General features: G+C 34.5%; 1 protein-coding gene across 2 annotated transcripts in view; it reads right to left on the bottom strand.

Moving 5' to 3' along the window:
- The window catches only part of LOC144964268 (fibrillin-1-like), a 117,552-nt gene that overhangs the window by 8,141 nt on the left and 85,726 nt on the right, over positions 1-23,685 (bottom strand). For both annotated transcript variants that reach the window (XM_078898351.1, XM_078898350.1), the window contains exons 43-65: positions 22,920-23,045; positions 20,428-20,556; positions 18,699-18,824; positions 17,728-17,850; positions 16,088-16,213; positions 15,483-15,608; positions 14,167-14,292; positions 13,608-13,760; positions 12,441-12,506; positions 11,678-11,803; positions 11,102-11,221; positions 10,084-10,206; positions 9,213-9,332; positions 8,192-8,317; positions 7,068-7,217; positions 6,578-6,631; positions 5,764-5,889; positions 4,596-4,718; positions 3,345-3,464; positions 2,519-2,647; positions 1,747-1,860; positions 1,494-1,619; positions 90-198 (exon numbers count right to left, since the gene is read on the bottom strand). In XM_078898351.1, coding sequence (XP_078754477.1) covers positions 90-198; positions 1,494-1,619; positions 1,747-1,860; positions 2,519-2,647; positions 3,345-3,464; positions 4,596-4,718; positions 5,764-5,889; positions 6,578-6,631; positions 7,068-7,217; positions 8,192-8,317; positions 9,213-9,332; positions 10,084-10,206; positions 11,102-11,221; positions 11,678-11,803; positions 12,441-12,506; positions 13,608-13,760; positions 14,167-14,292; positions 15,483-15,608; positions 16,088-16,213; positions 17,728-17,850; positions 18,699-18,824; positions 20,428-20,556; positions 22,920-23,045 — 2,767 coding nt within the window. The remainder of the gene's footprint in view (positions 1-89; positions 199-1,493; positions 1,620-1,746; positions 1,861-2,518; positions 2,648-3,344; positions 3,465-4,595; positions 4,719-5,763; positions 5,890-6,577; positions 6,632-7,067; positions 7,218-8,191; positions 8,318-9,212; positions 9,333-10,083; positions 10,207-11,101; positions 11,222-11,677; positions 11,804-12,440; positions 12,507-13,607; positions 13,761-14,166; positions 14,293-15,482; positions 15,609-16,087; positions 16,214-17,727; positions 17,851-18,698; positions 18,825-20,427; positions 20,557-22,919; positions 23,046-23,685) is intronic.

Raw genomic sequence — 23,685 nt, 5'->3', positions numbered from 1 at the left:
TGTTGGGTGGTGGTTAATGAGATGTAATGCATGGAACTTCCATTTTATATGACGTCAGACGCCTTATTTGGTATGCATTATAATCTTACCCTTTTCCAATAGGTTCATATCCAGGAGGACAACCACAGACATAGGAACCGCCACCATCTGTAGGTGTACAGCCAAACAGGCACGGGTGACTTCCACATACATTGCCATCTAGGATCAATAAAGAACAAAAAATGATTGAATCACTGCCTCAAAATGGTGTTGTGCCGAGGTGAATCTGATGATTAAAACTGGATTTCAATCTTAACCTATAAAATAGAACTTGAAATAAATGACTTCTCAACGTGCTTTAGAAAACAATAGAAGAAACATACACAGCCATCATATTTACGGAGTGTCAATTCAAAATGGCCAGTGATTATCTGCCCATAAATTAATAACTGTTGGTCAGATTGTTATGATTCATACACCATTAGAAAGTTAAGAGTATCTCAGGTATGATAGTATGATAGACAATAGGCCATTGACACCTTGCAATCGTGTGGTGTTATTTGACTAACATTCTGACTCGTAATCGTCAGCATTTCAATCGTGCCTCTCTGAATCTTCTTCTCACATTTGATAATACTACATTGTTTCTGGAATTCATCTCTGGCGGGTTGTAAAGGGATGTCATCATGATGTTGGTCTAATTGTCTATCATCGTCAACAGAAGTCCTTTTCTTCCCAAGACCCGGGAAGTTGGAGACAGTACTGTAATCGTAATAAGAAACCAAGAAGCAGGCACCAGTATAAGATAAAGATCTGAAGAAGTGTGTATGATAGGTGTCATCGTAATATTATTAGCTTATAATGATACTCGTATTATTGACACTGGATTCTAAACAATGGTAGAACATTGCAATATCTCTTACTGGAATACCAGCAGCCTCCATGCCAATAAGTAGGCTTCTGACAACGTCGGAAATTCTAAGCATGACTAAAATACAGTTTATAAGAGGCTATCTGAGTACATTGAATTGTTTTACAGATTAAAATGTTTTCTATATATTGTCGTTATGTATTCCCACATTACATCACTATTTCTCCCCAATAGCGATGTTCAGTGCGCAATGATACGTAGCATATACGATCCAAACAATGTCAATTTTTCATTCATTTTGAGCTGTCGATTGTCTTTGCTCTCTTTTGTAGCTTTGATAAAAGTACGAAAAATGTAATTAATCTTGTAGATCCCCGAGACAAATAGAGTAGAATTTTATTAGCTTTCACATTAATGTCAGCAATTTTAAATGTGACACTTTGTTATGTTAGGCGGTAAAGTTCTGGCCAGTATATATTGACGCTCAGGACACAAAAATGATAATAATAGAATTCTATATTTAAAACCCCAACACCTCTCCTGGTCATTATGTGCCATCTTTTTACATTACTATCAATTTACATTACTTCATAGCTTCTTCTACGTTTACTTGGATAATGCACAGATCTTAAATACGTCTTACCAATACAGCTAAGGGATCCGAGGTCAAAATCAAGACTTCCTCCACACTGACAGTCAAAACTGCCTTGAAGGTTGACACACAGGGCAACAAAGCCACACACGTAGTCACTTGCACATTCGTTCTCATCTGTTGGACACAAGAAATCAGTCGAATAAAAATCATGTATTTTTTTCCCTCTGAGAACCAGATTTATCAAACATTTGTTACACGACGGCGTTTATATCATGACACATTTTCAAGCGTCTGTACTTACCATAACATTGTCCACCAGGCCTCAGGGTAAATCCATCAGGACATTCACACCTGTAACTGCCTGGAATGTTCTCACAATCTCCTTCACACTTCCCGTCCGTGCACTCGTCCAAGTCTGTAATCATTCGAAATTATAAAAACGATAAATGTCAAATTATTAATCCACTCTGTGATAAATATAAAATTTCATTCATTTTCACTTCATTTATCTATATTAAATTAAACTTAGCATTCAACTTCATCATTTGTATAATTGATCAAACCATCGAGAGCTTCAAGGAGCATCGTCAAAAATATGTATATATAATAAAGAACAAACTTTAAAAACCTGGAAAATTGGCCTCTCGCCAAAGAAAAGTAAGGCCAAGGCAAAAAGCTGATAAACACTTTTCAACCTCTTGGGTAGCCAAATGATTTTAGAGGATACATTTATTTTAAGTTATGAATTAAGTGTTTTAAATCATTGATAAATGGAAAAAAAAACAAATCAAATCGTTCAACAATGTTTGAGTAAATACGTTTTGCAAGTAGGCTTTTATAATAATTTAGTAAAAATAATGTATCTGGCAAGTTATTTAAAGATAATTCATGCCTGAAAGAATTTCAATTAAAACATTTGTTGGAATAGATATAATTTCTCTTCTGTAAGATTTTGTTTGTTTGGGGGTTTTTTTGTTTGCCTGTTTACTAGCTGTTATCTGCATCCAAATTATGATATAATAATGTCAGTCTTTAAATTTACCAAATTGATTAGTATCTTTGGAGGAACTCACCGATACATTTGGTTCCAGTTTTGTCCCTTCTGTATCCTCTGGGACAAATACAGCTGAAACTTCCACGAGTGTTTTGACATGTCCCAGCGGGGCCACATAGATGGGCTGATTCCACGCATTCATTGATGTCTGATGTATAGAACAATATAAACAACTACTATATGACCAAAAAAATTGACATAAAGTACTATATGTTGCATTGTTGCGATGATAAAACGGACAAGACAGGCACAAACGTAAAAGCCCTTTTGGAGAAAAAAGAGTGCTTTACCTTGTTTTACATAAAATGTCTCAAGCGTTTGTTTTAGAATTTCCTCAATCGTTAATTATTGACTTATTTCGGATTCTATTATTACATTTTGATTAGCAAAAATATTAGAGACGTTTTTGCAAATACAGTATTAACGTTTATTACATTAACCCTATCTGATGAAAATACATTTACTATCTTAGAGTAATGTATAAGAGGAAAAAGCTAGAAATATATTATAACAGATACCTATGGTCTGTAGACAGAAATATCGAGGATATGTGAAATATTGCAGCCTCAAAAACACAAAAGCAAATAAAAAAACACCTAAAAATATAATAAAAAACATTTCAGGCTCTACGCTTGCTTTGGTTTGCAAAAATAACTAATTAATTAATAATAAATAAAACAATGTAAAAGGTAGTAAAGCTTTTATGGCAGTTATATTATTTTTCGTTATTGACAGGTGGAGTATATGATCCCAGGATGTTTTCATGTATTTTGTTATTTTAAAAGCTCTTGTATTCAATTTTGTTCAATATTGAAACATGAGACAAAGAAAAGAAAAAAAATTACCTTCACAGTTGTTTCCCCTTGTCTTTCTCATTCCATCCGGGCATTCACAGACGAAACTGCCTGGTGTGTTGACACATTTACCGGAACAATCGTGACGCATCGTGGTACATTCATCCAAATCTTGAGTGTTTCAATTATAAAAGAAATAATATATTAATCACGTTGATGAAAAGCAACACCAACCATACTGACAAAATGTGACTCCTTGCCTCAAAACGGTATTAAGTCGGGATGGTAAAGAAGCTGAAAATTGAATTTATAGCCAGAATTATCAGTCTGACGTCGAATTTCTATGCTTTATTGAGGAGAATGAATATCATATTGTAGAATGCTAAATAGCAACAATTCAAATGTTTGACCAGTTTAACTGTAATCTTACTTTTTAGCGTCTGGTTAATCCGGATGTCATACCGTTTTGGGTCACAAATGACAGCAATAAACTGTACTTTCACTGTAAAATACTACCCGTTGCAGACTTTAATTTTATGAATGTTTACTCAGCACATCAATCAAAAATATTTTCAACTTGAATACACTACACAACTCATCTATATAATTGTTTATTTGTATAACAGTTTGAAGCATTATAATTTCAAAAGCTATATGATATAAAACGAAAATAAAATCAATATGTTTAAAATAATGAATATATCTTTTTAAAGTTAAGGGTACGTGTTTCAGATTCCAAAGTCTCAGTGGTGTTATTAGACATGCAAAAGTCAAAAACAAAAAAGAAAAACGGAATATAAGCTCCAACCCCCCCCCCCCCCCCCCACACACACACACACACACACAATTTTTTTAAAAATATCTGTACCAACCAAAAATGCATTATTTCCATCGTTTAAACATCTTATTTTAGACGAGGTATTGTGAATCTTCACTTTGATTACATATCTGTGTAAAATAACAATATTACCAATAAATATCCCAATAACTTGGTTAAAAATCCGATTCGAGATGAAAAATCCTAATTTCGTCAGTTTTAACCTTTAAAAATCTGTGTAATAGAATTACTCTGCATTAATGGTATGTCTATACACGAGAATTTTAATAATCTACCTAGTCTTTTCGTGATGTCAATTTTAAAATGAATATTATGCTAAATAACTTAGAAACAAAACTTTTTTTTTAAATCTAGAGACAAATACAGCTTTTGAAAAGCTATGAGAGATCACTGTGTAAGATCATAAACTCTACACATGTTATTAAATATATTATTTTCTGTACAATCGGTGTGATTCATCTTACCTCTGCAAGTTAGTCCGTCCATATTGAGCACATAACCAGGAGGACAGCCGCAGACAAAACTACCTTCTGTATTGGAACATGTGAACTCACATGGCTTGGGACTCTGTCTACACTCATTCACATCTTGTGATTATAAAAAAGTATGACTTATGTCATGAATGTGATTCAACTACAACATTTTTATAACCCATTCCGGCAAAAAAAAACTGTTTATTATAAGGACAGTTAATATATGGAACAGTTTGAAATTTATAACCCAAGACTCCGAAAGTATAAATCACTTTTAAAATGCAATAGGGATCTCTATAGCTTAAATGTGAATTCGATGAATGAGTTTTTAATTAATATATTTTTGATTGTTTGTAAAATAAATAAATAAATTCCCTTTATTCATCCCTAGGGGGACATTTTTTAAGGATCTATTCCAAGGGAAGTCTGGAATAACCCAGGCGTCAACCGCAGTGCAGCGTCGCAGAGGGAGCTAAGACTAGGTGACTTGCTCAAGGCCACACAGCGCGATGGGTAGTCGAATTCGATATCTTTTGGGTATGAAGCAAAGACCATCTCGCTGAGCCACGCTGTTCCATGATGAGGCAAATGATGATCATAGTTATGATTATATCAGGGAATTTTTAACCTGAACTGAACCTTTCTTTTTTTTTTTCACAGTATATTTAAAGGCCTTTGACCTAAGCAACCCTTACAAGGCTATGTTTTGTTAATGCTATAAATTCTATTTATAACCTATGAAAAGTGCCTCCGGATTTAATAAATTAAACCCTTACAATGCTATGTTTTGTTAATGCTATAAATTATATTTATGACCTATGAAAAGTGCCTCCTGATTTAATAAATTAAACCCTTACAATGCTATGTTTTGTTAATGCTATAAATTATATTTATGACCTATGAAAAGTGCCTCCTGATTTAATAAATTAAACCCTCCCTCCTTGTTTAAATTAATTAATCAAGTAACTGTTCCTCTGCCTTCACTGCTTTTGAGCGGGAAAAAAACCAATTGGGCTATTTCTATCTAGATCGTTTTGTAAACTAGCACAGTTAAATGTATTTGTTTATGTAAATCGATTCAATATAAAAACACATTGAGCTGACGTCATAAAATTACGTCAAAAATTCCCACTAACTTATATTAAGCCACAAAACGAACCTATGCATCTCTTGCCGCTGATATCTGCCTTGTATCCATTGTTGCAAACACATCGATAAGATCCCATGGTATTCAAACAGCGGCCATTGCTACAGGCACCTGGCATGCTGGCACATTCGTCAATGTCTAGAATATGATATCATTGAGGGTAAACATAAGTTTGTCGACTAGGCTAGGTTTAAATAATTTGTTTTTAACTTCATTTAGATCTTATTAACCTCATTATAGAGAATAAAAGAGTACGAGATGAAGGCAGTATGAGAGAAAAAGAACATGTGTTTGTGTAAGTGTGTGTGTGTGTGTGTGTGTCTGTGCGTGTGTGTGTGCGTATGTGTGTGTGAGAGAGAGAGAGTGAGGGAGTGAGAGAGAGAAAGGTGGGGGGGGGGGGAGAGAGAGAGAGAGAAGAAGGTCGAGTGAAATTCGGGGGCTGTAAGAGATCGTACTTTTAATGTCTTTAGTCTTGTTAAGCTTTTTCTTAATTTATTTGATTGTATGTAATTTTTATTGCTTAATTATCGTTTAAAATTGATTAGTCTATAACATTACTTACTGTAAATAAAGTTCATCTTATCTTATCTAATTGTGACCATGCAATGAGTATTTATGAGCATTGAAAATAAACTTACTCAGCTAAATCTTTGCTGTACTGCGCTAAATGGGGGAGGGGGGGGGGAGTGCCATCCCCACCTTCTTGAAATCCAATTCATAGGTTATGCTTTAATACATTTCCTTGACTTAATTATAATTCTTGATAACTGACAGATTCACCCTTAAAATAAATACAATAATGATTTTAGAAAAAAAAAATTATTACCTTTTCCATCAGGTTTTAGACCAGGACCTTGTGGACACAGCATGTTGAACGCCACTGAAGAGAAAGGAAAGCCAGATAGTATTAAATATTTGATAACTGAGACAATGAGATCGTAATACGATGGAATGATTAAACATCTTTTGAAGGGTATTCCCTACTTTAAACCTTCTACTTTATCAATTAATTTTTCACCTTTACATAAAGACTAAAAGTGTAGTTATGTTGTCTTGAAATCCTCATTATTACAACAAAAAAAGGTTTTACTGTCATAACTTATCACTTATATGGATAGAATGGAGATGATGTCACTCAGGTCTTTGTTATTGTTTTTTTTTTTTGCCATCCACGTTTGTGAGTAATTCTCACTAAACTGTTTTAACCAGACTATAAACGTTCAAGGTTACACATCGTTTTGTGTTTTGGTCCGTTATACTTCCGGATGTCAATATTGTGAGTTTCTTAGCCAAAAGCACAGCATCTATAGGCTTACTTGATGTCTGAGGTGGGCATCTCTCACAACCTCTTCCCCAAGCTACAGATAGAGAGCAACAACACTCTGCCCTGGAAAGACGTGCCAAGTCAGAGGATTGCACACAACGACCACCCTGGAGTTCTAGGTAACAATAGTCTTGTCTCACATCTGTTGAGAATGAATAGCGTCATCAAATATAAGAGAATACAATGGGGGGTTTTTGTACCAAAATAACAAAAAGGAAAAATTGCTCAAAAATGCAGTTTAAAAAATATCAAACATTTGATAAGTGAGTTACAACCAACCATCTATACAAAACATTGAACATTCTATTCCACTAGCTGTTTACACTTTCCATATGAGTCAGACAAGGAGGGCATATTTGCAAGATATATGTTCGGAGGCTTCTCATTTCTAGCAGGATTTGATTTATTGTGATGCATCAAATTTCCTATCACCTTTTGGCATAATAGTTAATTACAAAATTTCCTTGATTGCAGTCATGATATTTTCTTTCAACTCAAGAATATTTTTAAGGCTATATTATTTCTCACAACATTTATATTTTTGATTATACCCCAAATTCACAAAATCAAATGACAGAATGTTTTGTTCATGTTATCAAAACATTATCAATCATGATTTTTTGCATAAGTTACCCACAAATATGAAGAATATTTTCATTCGACATCGCATTACAAAACATAATTTTACAGATTTTATGAGTACACTATCTAATTAGGTTATTATTTATCGATTTTTGGTTTGGAAAATTAAATATGGAAATTGGGAACGAAGTAGATAAAGCTGATTAATAAATTCTTTCTGTTTTTTTGCATCAGGTGGAATTCATCAATAATTTTTCTATATGAGAGAATGCATAAATATTAAAATCTCAGTTTTCAAGGAATGACCAAATATCAACATTTTGAGGTGACCTAGCGATATTTTTTCATTGAACTCGTCGCACCTTTTGATATCCACGTAGACAATTAATTAAGCTGTTTTCTATGCCAAAGCAATGTCATATTGCTGTAGCCAAAACATGTGAAATAACTTAAACAGCTCAAAAGAACATAATTTTCCATATTAGTGTACTTGTTCTTACGATAGATTCAATAGAAGCCATTAAGTCTACATACCAAAACATGCTTTCTTATCCTCAGTAGCTTGGAACCCAGGATAGCAGTCACATCTAAAACCTCCATCCGTGTTAGAGCAGCGCCCATTTTGACACACACCAGGCTGTTCTCTACATTCGTCAATATCTAGGATAAATTAATATAACTTATTTTAAGTTTTAAAATTTGTCTGTTTACACATTTAATTTCAATGTTTTTACCACATTCAAAGTGTTTGGTGCCATGATGTTTCTTTTGTCCCCAAACAGACCATGAGGATACAAATTTAAATTTCATACAGTGCAATTTGCCTGTTAGACACCTTTTGATACTAGTAATCTAACGTTGTCCATCACTACCTAAGGCTAGGTCATAATATGGAAACCCAACAGTCCTTATTAATTTTCTTGTTATCTCAACAAGAGGCGATTAATTTAGTTCTTCATGTCGTTAATATTTTGAATAACGTTAAAATTGAAACAGAAAACACTAGCTTTGTTGAACAATTTAATAAATCGATTGACGAAAAATTGAATTGCGTTCTTTGTTTGAAGTTATGATATTCATCTTCGGACACTGCTTGAGGACAAATGACGGGAGTAATCACAAAGTTTGTTGTTTTGGTTTACTGTTTTTTCATTTGGGGAGGGGTGTTTAGACATGGTCTGAACCCTTAATTCTCTCCTTACCAGCCCTTTTCAGTATTTCCCCCAAAATGCCATACATACCTAACACTAAAATAGATTTTTAAAACTCAAACCTAAAAGCATGCCAAAGATAATATTGTTCTACAAAACAACATTATTTTTTCATAAACTAAACACAGATTTTTCTTCCAATTTTTTGATGTACAAAATAAAAATCTGAATAATTAATGTCCATTGTATCGTAACAACTGTGACGATTTTCTTGTAGTTGGTAAGGAGAGGGTTAAAAGTCATCTCCAAGGTCTGAAAAACCATTAATTCATATTAACAGGTGATTGAATATATTGAATAAGAATAAACAATATATTTTCAAAGCAACATCGTTGTTTTTTTACCTCTGCATTCATCTCTTCCAACTTGTTTGTACCCCTCAGGACAGACACACAAGAACGATCCAACAATGTTCTTACACGCATATCTGCAAGTATTGGCCGGCGTTGCACATTCGTCCACATCTAAAAGCAAGAAACATTACAATGTTTTAATAATGTTAGAATGAAAATATAAAGGCAGAGAGAGCTAGATCTGGCTATGAGATTGATAACAAGGGATAGCTGTGATCTACGGACCCAAAACGGTATTATAAATGTTTTGTTTTTTTTAATTTAAAAAATAAAAACCTAAGCATTTATATGGAGCAAAATCCACTAAATGCTCAAAGCGCTTTACAACCACCCCCCCCCCCCCCCCCAACTAATAACAACACTTAATAATTAGGACGAGACATGACGATATTACATTCTTTTTCTAATAGAGACACCACTGTTAACGGCCAGGTACTCATTCTACACCTGAAAACGGTGACAGAATGTGAGTAAAGAGTCTTTTCCAAGGACTCAACTATGGGCTGCTCAAAGCGTGATCAAACCTTGGACTTTCCTGACCAAAGGCGAGTGTCATATCACTGGACCACATAGCCACACGATTATATTCATAATCATAAGAATAAAAATTCAGTTAAGTTTATACGATTTATTGCAGACATTGCTTCTTTAACTTAGAAAAAGTGTTTTTTTAAACGCCCCTTTGTGTGGAATCATGTGATGCCACAAGCGTCTCATGTCAGCAGGCATCTTGTTATTTACATTTTTAAAATACATATTTACTCGATCTTAGTTCTTTCTCTCCTTCCCCCTCTCCTCCCCCTCCATTCTTGTAGTCGCATTTAAGACCAACTACTAATTTATTAGTTATTAATATATTTACCTTCACAATGGACTTGGTCACCAGCCACTTTGTAACCCATTGGACAAATACATCTAAATGTACCTGGCAAGTTGGCACAACGGAAGGCGCATTGGTTCATAGGAGTTCGACATTCATTGATATCTGAAGATAAACAAAGAAATAAAATCATTTTCAACTCACCTCCTTTTAACTCCCTCCTTACCAGTCATTTTCAGAATTTTCAACAAATATTCACACCCACCCAACACAAAAATAGACTATTCTTACTCATACAGAAAAACAACACGTACATTCTTTCTATACATAATATTGTATTGCGAAATGAACTATACAACACAGTGTCTAATTTTTACAACTATAATAAGAAAAAAAAATTGTGACGTACAAAAGAAATGAGAGTGAGAAAACTGTTGATTGCATCGTAACAAATGTGACGATTTTTCCATAGTTGATAAGGAGGGAGTTAAAATGATATGTAAACGACTATGAAGATACGAGTATTCTAACTTGCTTAACCCTAACCCTCTACCTCTGTGCTATTCGCTTTCCCTAGATATTTTTAGTACCTACTTTTCAAAATTGATGAAGAAAATGTATTACTATATTACCATATTTCATTTTCTCACTTTAAAAATAAATAGAAAAAAAAAACATGTTAAACAAAAAAAGACAAATAACAGATTGAATGATAACAGTGGTAAATATTGAAATGAAAAGTATATCTATATCTAATATATATCTAATCAAATTAAAAATATATTAACCTAACTTTCATTCATACCAACGACTACCAGGTTCAACCCTTTACCGCTGTGATGTTCGCTTTCCATAGATATTTTGAGTACCTACTTTTCAAGATTGGAGAAGAAAATGTATTGTATTACCTGTAACTAATATATATATATACATTATATATATTAATATATATAATATATATATAATATATATATATATATATATATATATATATATAAATATATATATCCAATCAAATTAAAAATACATTATGTTAGTTTGACCTCCGTTTTCTACATACCAACACATTTTCCTTGACGCCCAGGTTCAAATCCTGTGTTACAGGAGCAATCAAAGCTACCGACTGTGTTATCACAGGTACCATTGCCACAAATGCCAGGGGTTTCACACTCGTTGTTGTCTGAATTCAAGATGGGTATAAACAGAAAACGTTGGTAACGTTGAGGAAAAGAATACATTTTTATAAAAAGATTAAATGGAACAATAAATAGAATGATCAATATGAAAAGAGTTTATAATATTTTGAACAATATCTCACTGTGTTACTCAAGTTAACACCAGTATTTAAACGTCGCATCTTATTATAACAAGTTGCTTATTTTACAATATCCATTAAAATCTTCTGTTAAACGGAGCCTTTATGATTCTTTCAATTATAATGTTACTATCATCATCATCATCATCATCATCATCATCATCATCATCATCATCATCACATCATCATCATCAGCTCGAACCCGGGACCTTCCGGATCACAGTGCAATGCCTTAACCACTCGGTCACGACGTCCCCTAGGGTAAATGCATCCTACCTTTTTTTAATGAACTCTTTAAAAAAAAAAAAAAGCAATACTCACCAACGCAGTTCCTTCCGCTGGCATCGAGTTTGAATCCCTTCTCACACTGACACCTAAAGGACCCGTCGTTGTTGATACAGATTCCATTGACGCATATACCAGGATGTACCACACACTCATTGACGTCTACATGGAAGATGGAGAAAAGAAGAAAAAAAAAGAGTAACGCACAATATAAAAAAATAACAATAATTCAAAAAATAATTCCCTTTATTTTTCCAATAAGGGAAATGTGTCTTTAGGGTCTATTTCCAAAGGAAGACTGGAATAACCTGAGCGTCAGCCGCAGTGCAGCGCCGCAAATTGAGTTGGGGCGATGTGACTTGCTCAAGGCAACACACTGCAGCGGGTATTCGAACTTCGGGTACGAAGCAAAGGCTGTACCGCTGAACCACGTTGACCCAACAACCAATGCCCTACAAAAATAAAACAGAAATTCTATAATAAATGTGTATATAATATTACTAATGGTGTTAAAACGATTTTATTATGGGTTGATTTCAACGTGTACTTATATGCAGGTCTGATAACCTAAAATGTTATGGGCTCAATGGTGTAAGGGAAATATTATCAAACCAACGCAACGTGTTGTCATTATAACAATGTGAAGTCAAGCCTGTGTGTAATTGTATTCGGTTATCAGACCTGAAATATGTGCACGTCGATAAAGAAAATTTTTATTTATAGCCTATAGCTTTATTGATGCAAATTATAACTAACGTCTCTGTTGAAAGTGAAGGAGAAATAAACTGCAATAAAATACCTGCAACGATTCCTCCAATGGTTGGAATGTATCCATAGCCCTCAGGACAAAGGTATTCAAATCCAGCTAAAATATAGAAGATAATGTGATATTATTTCTAAGTAAATAATTAAAAATAATAATAATAATAATAATAATAATAATAATAATAATAATAATAATAATAATAATAATAATAATAATAATAATAATAATAATAATAATAATAATAATAATAATAATAATAGGAAATTGAATGGAAGGTAGATAATGTGGATGTTTCAGGTTTCCCCTTTATCAACAAAACACGATGAATAGAACACAAAAGACAAAAGAGGGATATAAGTATGGCGTTGTTAAGATGAATAAACTAAACAATAAATAAATTTATTAATTATTAAATTGAAGCTTCCAATGGATTTCCTATTGTTATTTATTTCTTCGAGCCTCAAGCAGCAGCATTTTCATTATTATTTCTATGTGGCACAGACATTCCTGTGTACTTTGGTTTAGGGAAATAAACATTTTATGTCTTCAGAAAGTTGTTTAAATGATATTTATTTATGATAAACACACACACACACACACACACATATATATATATATATATATATATATATATATATATATATATATATATACACGTACCCACCAACATTCATAAATATATATATATATATATATATATATATATATATATATATATATATATATATATATATATATATATATATATATATATAATTTTAGATAAATCGATTGTATACATTGTGTAGTCCAGAAAAGAACTGAGAAGATAAATGTTGTAAACTTTTATTCATTTAATGATTTTGTCCATACTAAAGTATTCGCTGGATTCTAGCACGCTCTCGGGAGAAGCCAAAAAGCGTGCCAAAATTCGATGTTCATGAGAGACAACCGTGCAATCGGCCAGCCAGCTGCTCCAGTTTGTCATATTGCACAGTCTGCTGGAACTCAAGGTGCTAGAACTAGAATCCAGCGAGCAATGTAATATCCCATCAGTTTTAATTTCACTGCTAAAAAAAATTAGTATCTATCAATTATGAATATAAAAAAAAAAAGAATAAATTGAAGTCACCAGTGAGAAAGAGGATACATTTTTGGTGTCTATGTTCTTGCGCAGACTGATTTATAAATTTTTAAAAATCAAGAAGAAACAAAACTTACGGTCACCAGGATAGGGACAGATGTTGCACCGTCCCCTATGTCCCCATGCTGCACCTTCAGTACAACAGCATTCAGCTCTCGTCAAGTTGCTGTTCCTGGGATCAATGCACCGGCCAAATTCAAAGCCTTCGTAACAAGAACCAGGTCTCAAATCTATTGAATAAGATGATTAAAGACTTATTATGTATTCTCCCTATTAAACAAGATTTGTCGGTATTAATAAAGACATGTCAAGTGAAAACCATTCTTCTCTACCAAAAAAAAAGACGTATGTGTTTCCAAAGACGATGTCAATTGAAACAATCCCTCTAAAACAAATACAAGTTTCTTATAAAGACAATGTGTTATGCCTTGATGCTTAATAAACGGTTTTAAGTGGAAAAAAGTAGCGTGTGGTAGCGATTGTGTGTATAAGTTTGTGTGTATGTGTATCAGGAAGAGAGAAAGTGAAGAACAAAAGAGAGAGAGAGAGAGAGAGAGAGAGAGAGGATGTGGGGGATAGAGAGAGAGGGGGGGTCAAGAAAAAAGTATACACAGTTATACAAAATGTCATATTTACCAACACATGCCATTCCATCGGTGGTGACTTCATAGCCAGCAGGACAGGTACAATGGAAGCCACCAGCCACATTTCTGCACTGGCCTTCATAACAGGCGGATGGCAATTCCATGCACTCGTTGATATCTATGGAAAAAACACAAATAAAATTATTACTCCCTTCCTTGCGGTATTATATAAACACCTAAGCATTTGATGAAAGAATATAAATAACCCATCAAACACAACAACTGATGTAAGTAGGAGTCATTAGACCTGCCTATACTACGAAACAAATTGTAGAATTACGAAAGGTTGGCTCCAATTTCAGAACTTTTTGAGCATCTCGACGTCACTAAAATTTATTGAAAATGAAAGTTGATACCAGCCCAAATAATTCAAGGATTTTGAAGTGTTATTTACATGTGAGAGTAAACTGCTAATTTTCAAAGTTAACTGTAGCGACTTCAATTGTTATTGCCTGAACATTACGAATTTTTAAGTTTTCAAGTAGGTATGTCTGAATCAACTATGTTGTCCTATTGGTGAAAAATAATTTTGCCACAGAAAAGAAAAAACCAAAAGTGCCTAAAGTGGTGCAGGGTTGGGGGAGGGGGGGGGGGGGGGGGGGGCTTCCGGGTCACAGTGCAATGTCTTAACTCTTGATAATGATTAGAACAAAAATTCTTAAAAGCAACAATCAAACTCTTTAAATGCAAACATCAGTAACACTATATGGTTTAGCATCATCTTATCTTTCCTAATTGCTGAAAATATATTGGTACCCAAAATGTAATTTCAAATCTTCCCATGAGTTAAAAAAATACCCCGAGAAACAGACAAGCGTTGTGTGATAGATCCTTCTCTATTGATGATTTAAAAGTATGGAATTCCCAACCAAGCGTCAGAATTTATCACAATTTGATGGTTTGTTTTTGATTTGTTGGTTTTTTTTTTTTTTTTTTGGGTTTTTTTTTTTTTTTTTTTTTTTTTTTTTTTGGGGGGGGGGGTTTGTTAGTTTAATTTTCCTTTGTTATGTTTTTTTTTTTAATTCTCATACGTTTCTATCTGCTTCTCCCATTTTAATATTTTCATCTAAAAAATATATACAATGTGTAATGAACAATATATTGTAATTTGAGTGTTGAGGCTATTTAAGGAACAACTGGTCCATTTTGAAGTCATGTTACTGAAATGATATGACATGATATTATTATTTTTCTATCTGAATGTGATTTAGAAAGTTTTGAAATCACCTCCTTACATATTCTGCAATCCGTCCTACTTTGTAAGAATATTGGTGACCATATTGATGTAAAGATTAATTATATTTTTACCCAAGCACGTTTTCTTGTCTGGAGACAATCGGAATCCTTCAGGACATTCACAGATAAAACTTCCTTCGGAATTCTGACACGTTCCTTTATCACACATGGCGTTGAGCTCAACACATTCATCAATATCTGGTGAGATTTGATTTATGTGGATGGGATGAAGTTGGTGTTGATGACGATGATGATGATGATTGGTGGTAGTGGTGGTGGTGGTAGTGGTGGAGGTGGTAGTTGGTTTAATGACGATGCTGCTTCTGTTGCTGCATCTGCTGCTGCTGCTACTGATTATGATGATGATGATGATGATGATGATGATGGTGGTGGTGGTGATGGTGGTAGTTGTGATGGTGGTGGTGGTGGTGGTGGTGGTAGTTGGTGTAATGAAATGGCGATGCTGCTTCTGCTGCTGCTGCTGCTGCTGATGATGATGATGATGATGATGATGATGATGATGATGATGATGATGATGATGATGATGATGATGATGATGATGACTAGCATATTGATGATGATGATGATGATGATGATGATGAGGAGGAGGAGGAGGAGGAGGAAGAGGAGCAGAAATGGGAGGAGGATGGTGAAGATGAAGATAAAAAATCAATGACCTCTACAGTTCTGGCCGTCCTTGGACAGCGTGTAGCCATCTGGACACTGACATGTGAATCCACCTGGAGTGTTTATGCATCGCCCATTGGTACAGATGCCTATCATGGCCACACACTCATTTATATCTGGTTGAAATTGGAAAGTACATGTTCTTAGTCAATATAAGTACACCTCTTTCTTAACATACCGATGTTCAAGTAACCTTTAAACAAAATTTTATTAAAGTTTAAAGTAAAGACAATTATAGAGATTAACATAAAGCCGTCCAAAACAGACTTGGAGGAGAAGCCTTCGCCAAGATTTGTGCGTCTCAAATCTTACCTGGAGAGGGGCAAAGGACTGTGCCAAGGACAGAAGAAGATGGAAGAGTGCTGTTGAGGCCCCATGCTCCGCCAGGAGCCAAGAGGCATAAGTCAAGTAAATCAACATAAAGTATAAGAAAAGAAAATACTCATAAACCGAACTGTTTATATCAGGAATGATATAAGGTTCTAGACAAGAGGTTGAATGTTTTCTTAATTGGATTCAATATCCTGAAGTCACGTCCGCCCAGCAACGAGCAGCTTGGTTCTAAACAAAGAAAACCGGTACTCTTTATTCTTCATGCTGGCCAGAACTTTTTCACATGTCATGAGATCAGAATGGATAAAAGTCAAAATATGAGCAGATTCATAATGCTTTTCTCCTCTAGATACACTTTTATTCTTGTCGGAGAAGTATTTCATAAGGGCGTCCCCCATTGTTCCGATAGTTTAAAACCAGTTACTAAGTAACTATGCGTTATTACGAGGGAAGTGACGTCGCGACTGTTGAAGCCTATTGTTTTCAAGTAAATATAGACTATTAAATTAAGAGGTTTAATGTTCCTGTATGAGCAACAACATCATTAATGGTGTCTGATACATTATTTTTGCTATTCACTGTTACGTTAAGTAAATTTGGTTAGTGATTATTATATTATAAAAAACCATGCCACTGCCAAAGGCATTATATGATTTAGTCCTAATATTCTTTCAGCATAAAATATGAGGGTATATGATATGATATAATAAGATATGACATATGATTTGATATTATAATGTATTTAAAATATACATGTTGAGAATACGCACTATTTGCGGGGAAATAAAGGCTATTCGTAACAGGCACTCATCTATGTCTATTATTATATTTCTGCATTATAAGAATTTAATATAGATCAAGACGAATCTTTAAAGCCAACACCGATCAAAATCGGCCCAGTAATAAAGTCTGTAGATGCGCGCAAATGAATCTGGCAACAGGGCGGCCAGATGGTAATTCCCAACACCAAATGACCGATCATTATGCCCTAGCAGATTTTATAAATAATAATTTGAGTCAATGGGTGATAAAATTCTTTTTTTTAAAAAGGTCTGTGAGTTACTACTATATCAATCTGTAAAAAATAGATTTATGATTTTTAGATTTGCCAGTAATTCTGTGCTCGTTGGCAACAATTTAACATGGGCTATAAGGAACGATCCTTTAGTTTGTTGGGGTTTTTTTTTAATTTCGATTCCGAGAAATTCTTAAAAGACAAATCCTTTCCTTTTGTTGTTTTTTTTTTTCAATTCCGAGTAATTCCTGAAAGACAAATATTTTTCTTTGGTAATTGTACCTGTGCAATCTCCCTGTGGCGTTAGGGTGAAGCCAGCACTGCAGTGACACTTGAACATTCCATTCATGTTATGACACGTTCCATTCCTACAGATTCCTGGTCGAGCCTCACACTCATTAATATCTGTAAATATACGAAAACGAAGCACCACAAACTTGAAGCATTTATTTTATATAGCAATATCCACATAACATTCTCAAAGCGCTTTACAAGGGGTCCCTGACCAACAGCAGCGCTTAACAGGTAGGATGAGGCATGACGCTATGCATACCAATATAAACTACTAATACAAAAAAATCACTGGCGCCGTGTACTCATCAGCTCAACTCTTTAAGTTGAATGTTAAACAAATAAATTTTATATATCTATAGCTATTGATGATAATACAGACTTTTTTCAATCACATTGGTCGTTGATATTTCTTTTATTGATTTATACGTTATACTTTATTTATCTATTTGATTATTTATCTATCTACCTGAATATTCCTTAGATTTCTTTTATTGATTTATTTATCATACCCTATTTATCTATTTGTTTATTTATCTATCTACCTGAATATTCCTTAGATTTCTTTTATTGATTTATTTATCATACCCTATTTATCTATTTGTTTATTTATCTATCTACCTGAATATTCCTTAGATTTCTTTTATTGATTTATTTATCATACCCTATTTATCTATTTGTTTATTTATCTATCTACCTGAATATTCCTTAGATTTCTTTTATTGATTTATTTATCATACCCTATTTATCTATTTGTTTATTTATCTATCTACCTGAATATTCCTTAGATTTCTTTTATTGATTTATTTATCATACCCTATTTATCTATTTGTTTATTTATCTATCTACCTGAATATTCCTTAGATTTCTTTTATTGATTTATTTATCATACCCTATTTATCTTTTTGTTTATTATCTTTTTAGCCGGTTATTTCTTGGTTAGAAAAGGGGAACTAACTCACCAATACAATCTTCTCTGTTGGGTGAGAGTCTGTATCCATCATTACAAATGCAAGTGTAGCTTCCGTCCAGATTGAGGCACTTTCCATGTTCACAAACACCCCGTACTTCTTCACATTCGTTTATATCTGGGAGGGGATGAGAGATTTGACCATTTAATTATAAGAACTTCTATTCAGCAAGTCGTGAGATAGAAATATTCAATAATCTGCCAGAAGAAACTCGATAGTCTTGTGATCTAAGTGATACAACATCATTGAGCTTGAACTTTTTTTATATAGCGCAAAATCCACTAAACATACTCAAAGCGCTTTACAGGGGGTCCCTGGCCAACAGCAACATTTAACATTTAGGACAGGACATGACGCCTGTTATGCGATATTACAATTTTTTTTTCGGACATAGACAACACTGTTATCGGCCAGGTACTCATTTTACACCTGAGTACGGGGAGAGATTGTGAGTAAAGAGCCTTCTCCAAGGACTCAACTATGCGCCGAGCGAGGCTCGAACCCTGGACCTTCCGATCCAAAAGCGAGTGTCATACCACAAGACCTCATAGTCGCTTAATAATCTGCCAGAAGATACTCGGTGGTCTTGTGATCTAAGCGATGCAACAACATAATAGGTAGAAAAAAGTAGATGCTCCAAGAAATTGTTCTATAGCAGTTAAGTTGTCCTATAAGAGTTAATAATAACCAAGACGCTCGGACAAGGAACAGCAACACGATAATTACTAAAGCTTACTCAGGAGAATTCTATTTATGTTCAGAACTGAATTACCTACTCTTTTATTCATCAATTCAGGTTTTTATACAGGGGGAATAATCAATACAAACATTTATATATGTATACAATAAAATCTAAAACATGGATTGTCTCTCTTACATTCATTAAAAGTAGAGGGAACAGCGTAAAGTCGTGGCCTTCGTAAACTAAAGGCTCGATAGTGACCCAAAAATGACGTCACAAAAGAGCGATGATCACCAAACGAAAGTAAAAAGTGAGTTGTTATTAGAAGCGCTCAAGAAAACAAAGGATTCCATTGGCTGAGCTATTGATTACAAATCATAATTAACTTTTCCATGTGATCTTCGTCTTCTTTTACGACGAATCTTTTAGGTTAGTATCAGGCTTGTAATTAACGAAGGCAAGGGTTAAGCCCTTTAAAATGTATTATACTGATTTTTTCTTTCAACTTAGGAGCACCATCATTATCACCAATATATGTGACCCAACGTCTCAAAACAGTATTATGTCGGAATGAACCAGATGCTATAACGTCATATTATAGTTACACTGGTCAAAAATAAGAATAATTGGTATTGAACACTCTAAAATATGATATTATGATATTCCTTCTCTATAAAGCATATAAACTCAACTTAAGTCTGATATTTCTGGCTACAAATTCAATTTTCAGCAACTTAATCATCCCGACTTAATACCGTTTTGAAACGAGGGGTCACATATTTGTTACCAACTCACACCTGTATTACACATGGTTGATTTAAATAATTAAAATGGAACCTATAATTCAAAAACAAGAGACTTATGTTAAGCTTATATCTTTTGTTTAGAAAAATGAATACTATAGTTTCATTATAATTGGAAATAGAGAGAAAGAAAAACATCCGATTACTGTAAATTTGAATTCATTTCCTTCTCACACGTTTAATCAGATAACGCATTATTTGACCATACTTTATATCAAATGAAATGTCTCCTTACCTTTACATCTCCTTCCATCGGGTCTCAAGTCGTAGCCATCTGGACAGCCACACGAGTAGTGACCAGGGGTATTGATACACTGGGCATTTCCCATGCAAGGGTCGATCTGCCTAAGACATTCGTTTTCATCTGAAATGAAAAAAAAAACAATAACATTTTAAATGAAAATATTTATTTATTTTTTTTTAAATTCAGCTTTTATATAGAGAAATATCCACTAAATGTGCTCAAAGCGATTTATAGGGGGTCCCTGACCAACAGCAACACGTCACATGTAGAACGAGACATGACGCCTGTCTTAACAACCAGGTACCATTTTACACCTACGGTGAGTACGGTGAGAGAATGTGAGTAAAGAGTCCTTTCCAAGGACTCAACTATGAGCCGAGCGAGGCTCGAACCCATGCCTTCCGATCCGAAAGCGAGTGTCATAACACTAGACCACATAGCCGCACAAATTAATTATTAAATACAATACAATACCTAATGAGAGCAAAACTAGGACAACAGTGTAACCTTTGGTGCCCTGTCACAGTGGTAAATAACTGGTATACATCAGCATGATATACAGTACTACCGTACTCTGGAAAAACCCACATTTAAAAATTTGGCCAGAAAACTCGTCCTTCAAATATTAACCGATTTAAATGACCCTCATCTTGGTAAAAACTCTCAAACATGAGATTTCGCGAAGCCCCAGGTTGGAGAGTTTTTGCCAAGATGAGGGTAATTTAAATCGATCAATACGGAGTTATAGTTAGACACCGAAGCTCGCCTAACGAACGACTTGCCCAACACGTGACCATTTTTTTTCTCGCGTCCTCTCGTCTAATCTCGTCACTCCGGAATAGAAAGAGGAGGCGGAGCTCATATGATATAACGCAATGAAAGTTCTGTCCGATGACGGGTGGGGGGATATCACCTCTCCAAAACTTACCTTATTATATGAGATCTTGAGATTCTTATCCAATCATCGATTGCTCGTTTGACAGTTCGCTTGTGAACAGTTAGGAGACCATCTCTTGATTTATGGGCAGGCGGCTTTGCGTAAAGGCGGTGAGTGTTGTATACATCAAAGAGTACCGCTGACCGATGGGTAAATAGTGGTTGTGTAACCCAAAAGCCCTGCCGTCTCGACTGCAAGGTCTTGTATGTAATAGTTGCGTCACCATCTCAAGGCTCAGGAATTAATTAGTGAGCTGATTCAAACAATGTGGGTTTCAAATTTATCGTATACGTAATCATTTGGAAGCTACAGAGAAAGGTGTTTTTGTGTAATCCCTTTCACACACACACGCGCGCGCGCGCGCACACACACACACACACACACACACACACACAAACATATACAAACAATACACATCCCTGGTCATCTATTGCCTATATTATTAATGTTAATATATACATCCCATGCTGATTGTCACTACCCCCCCCCCCCCCCCCAACCATTTCCACCATCCAAGTACCAGCGGCCTTTTCTCTTTGATTTCGTATCATGGTCTACCCGAAGCCCAACACCTCGATCGTTTGTGGGTCAACCCCCCCCCCCCCCCTCCCCCCACCTTCCCCCGTAATCAATTTATAATTTTCTCTCTGTATAGAGCGCCACATGCACAATTATATACTATTGAATGACACTGACCTTGCCCCTCCCCTAACACAAGCCAACAGCAACCCAAGCTATCCTCTATCACGTGACCTTAGATCCGATGCTGCATACCGCTTGAGAGTCTTCACTATCCAGATCTCGTTCATGGTCACGTGAGAAGGCTATATCCGTTCGGGTTCGGCGTTCGGGTTCGGCGTTCGACCCGATTTCGTTAAAAGCCTAATATTTATGGAAGGACGAGTTTTCTGGCCAAATTTTCAAATATGTGTTTTTCCGAAGTACGGTAGAGTACAGGATGTCAATTATAAAATAAATATAATATGTTACTCAACAAATTCAAACTTAAGGTGTTTTATATCTAAATTACTTACTTTATTAAGGACATTCTGATTTTATATCAGAAAATTATTAACACTAAAGTCCTCATCAAATAATTTTTTGCTATTTTGATTAACGACGGTAATTCACATTTTCAAATATCTACATAAATTACTTTAATAGGACATTCTAATGTTACTTCAGAAAATTATTGACACAAACTCCCTCAGCAAAGAAACTTTTTCTCCATTTTTGATTAACGACGGTGATTCACATTTTAAAATAAGTAAATTACTTTATTAAGGACCTTCTAATGTTAAATCAGAAAATTATTGGCACAAACTCCCTCATCAAAGATTTTTTTTTCTATTTTTGATCAACAACGGCGAGTCACATTTTCAAATAAGTAAATTACTTTATTAAGGACATTCTAATATGTTACATCAGAAAATTGTTGACACTAACACCCTCATCACAGAAACTTTTTTCAATTTTTTGATTGCCGATGGTGAGTCATATTTTCAAATACGTCAATAAATACAATGACATTTTGTCTACACATTACCTTCACAAACTTGTCTGAGGTTGTCATAGATGTAGCCTTGAAAGCATTCACACCTAAAGCTGTAGTCCAGATCGATGCAACGTCCGTTTTTACACAGGTCGGGATTCACGTCACATTCATTGATATCTGAAAAGAAAAAAAATAATACATAAAATAAAATACATAGAAGGAACCAAATTGACGTCATTTTGCTCTTTATTATTGTTATTATTGAAAGTCATTTTGGTGATAAGTTATCACTAAATCATACTATAACCGTTCAAAGTTATACATAGTTTAATGTATTGGTACTTTATATCCGGTGGTGGATTGCGTGAAGATTTTACCTAAATGCAAATCATCATTAATCAAACCAAAGCAAAAACAAAACAAACAAAAAAGAGACAAAACTATTCATTTTAATATCAGCACAATTTCATAGTGTATAAAGTTGTCTCAAAGTATAGATAGTTCGAAGGTGACGTCACTTGGGTCTTTGTTATTGTTTTTTTGCCATCCGCGTTTATGAGTGATGCTCACTGAACTGTATTAACCTGACTATAAACGTTCATGGATACACACAGTTTTGTGTGTTGGTCCGTTATACTTCCGGATGAGTATTATGAGCTTCTTAGCCAAGCCAATCTTTTGAAATGTGGTGTTTGAGAAGGATGCAGAGAATATCGTATACTGCACACAAAACGAACGAAGAAGTGCTAAAACAAACATACCAACAAAGGAAACTAATGCCCTTAATAGCGGATCGACAACTATCCTTTTTCGGACA

This window comes from Berghia stephanieae, chromosome 2 (assembly GCF_034508935.2).
Source record: "Berghia stephanieae isolate SIO BIC M18660-M18661 chromosome 2, UCSD_Bste_1.3, whole genome shotgun sequence".
Classification (NCBI taxonomy): domain Eukaryota; kingdom Metazoa; phylum Mollusca; class Gastropoda; order Nudibranchia; family Aeolidiidae; genus Berghia; species Berghia stephanieae.
This window is presented reverse-complemented; position numbering and strand designations above follow the sequence as displayed.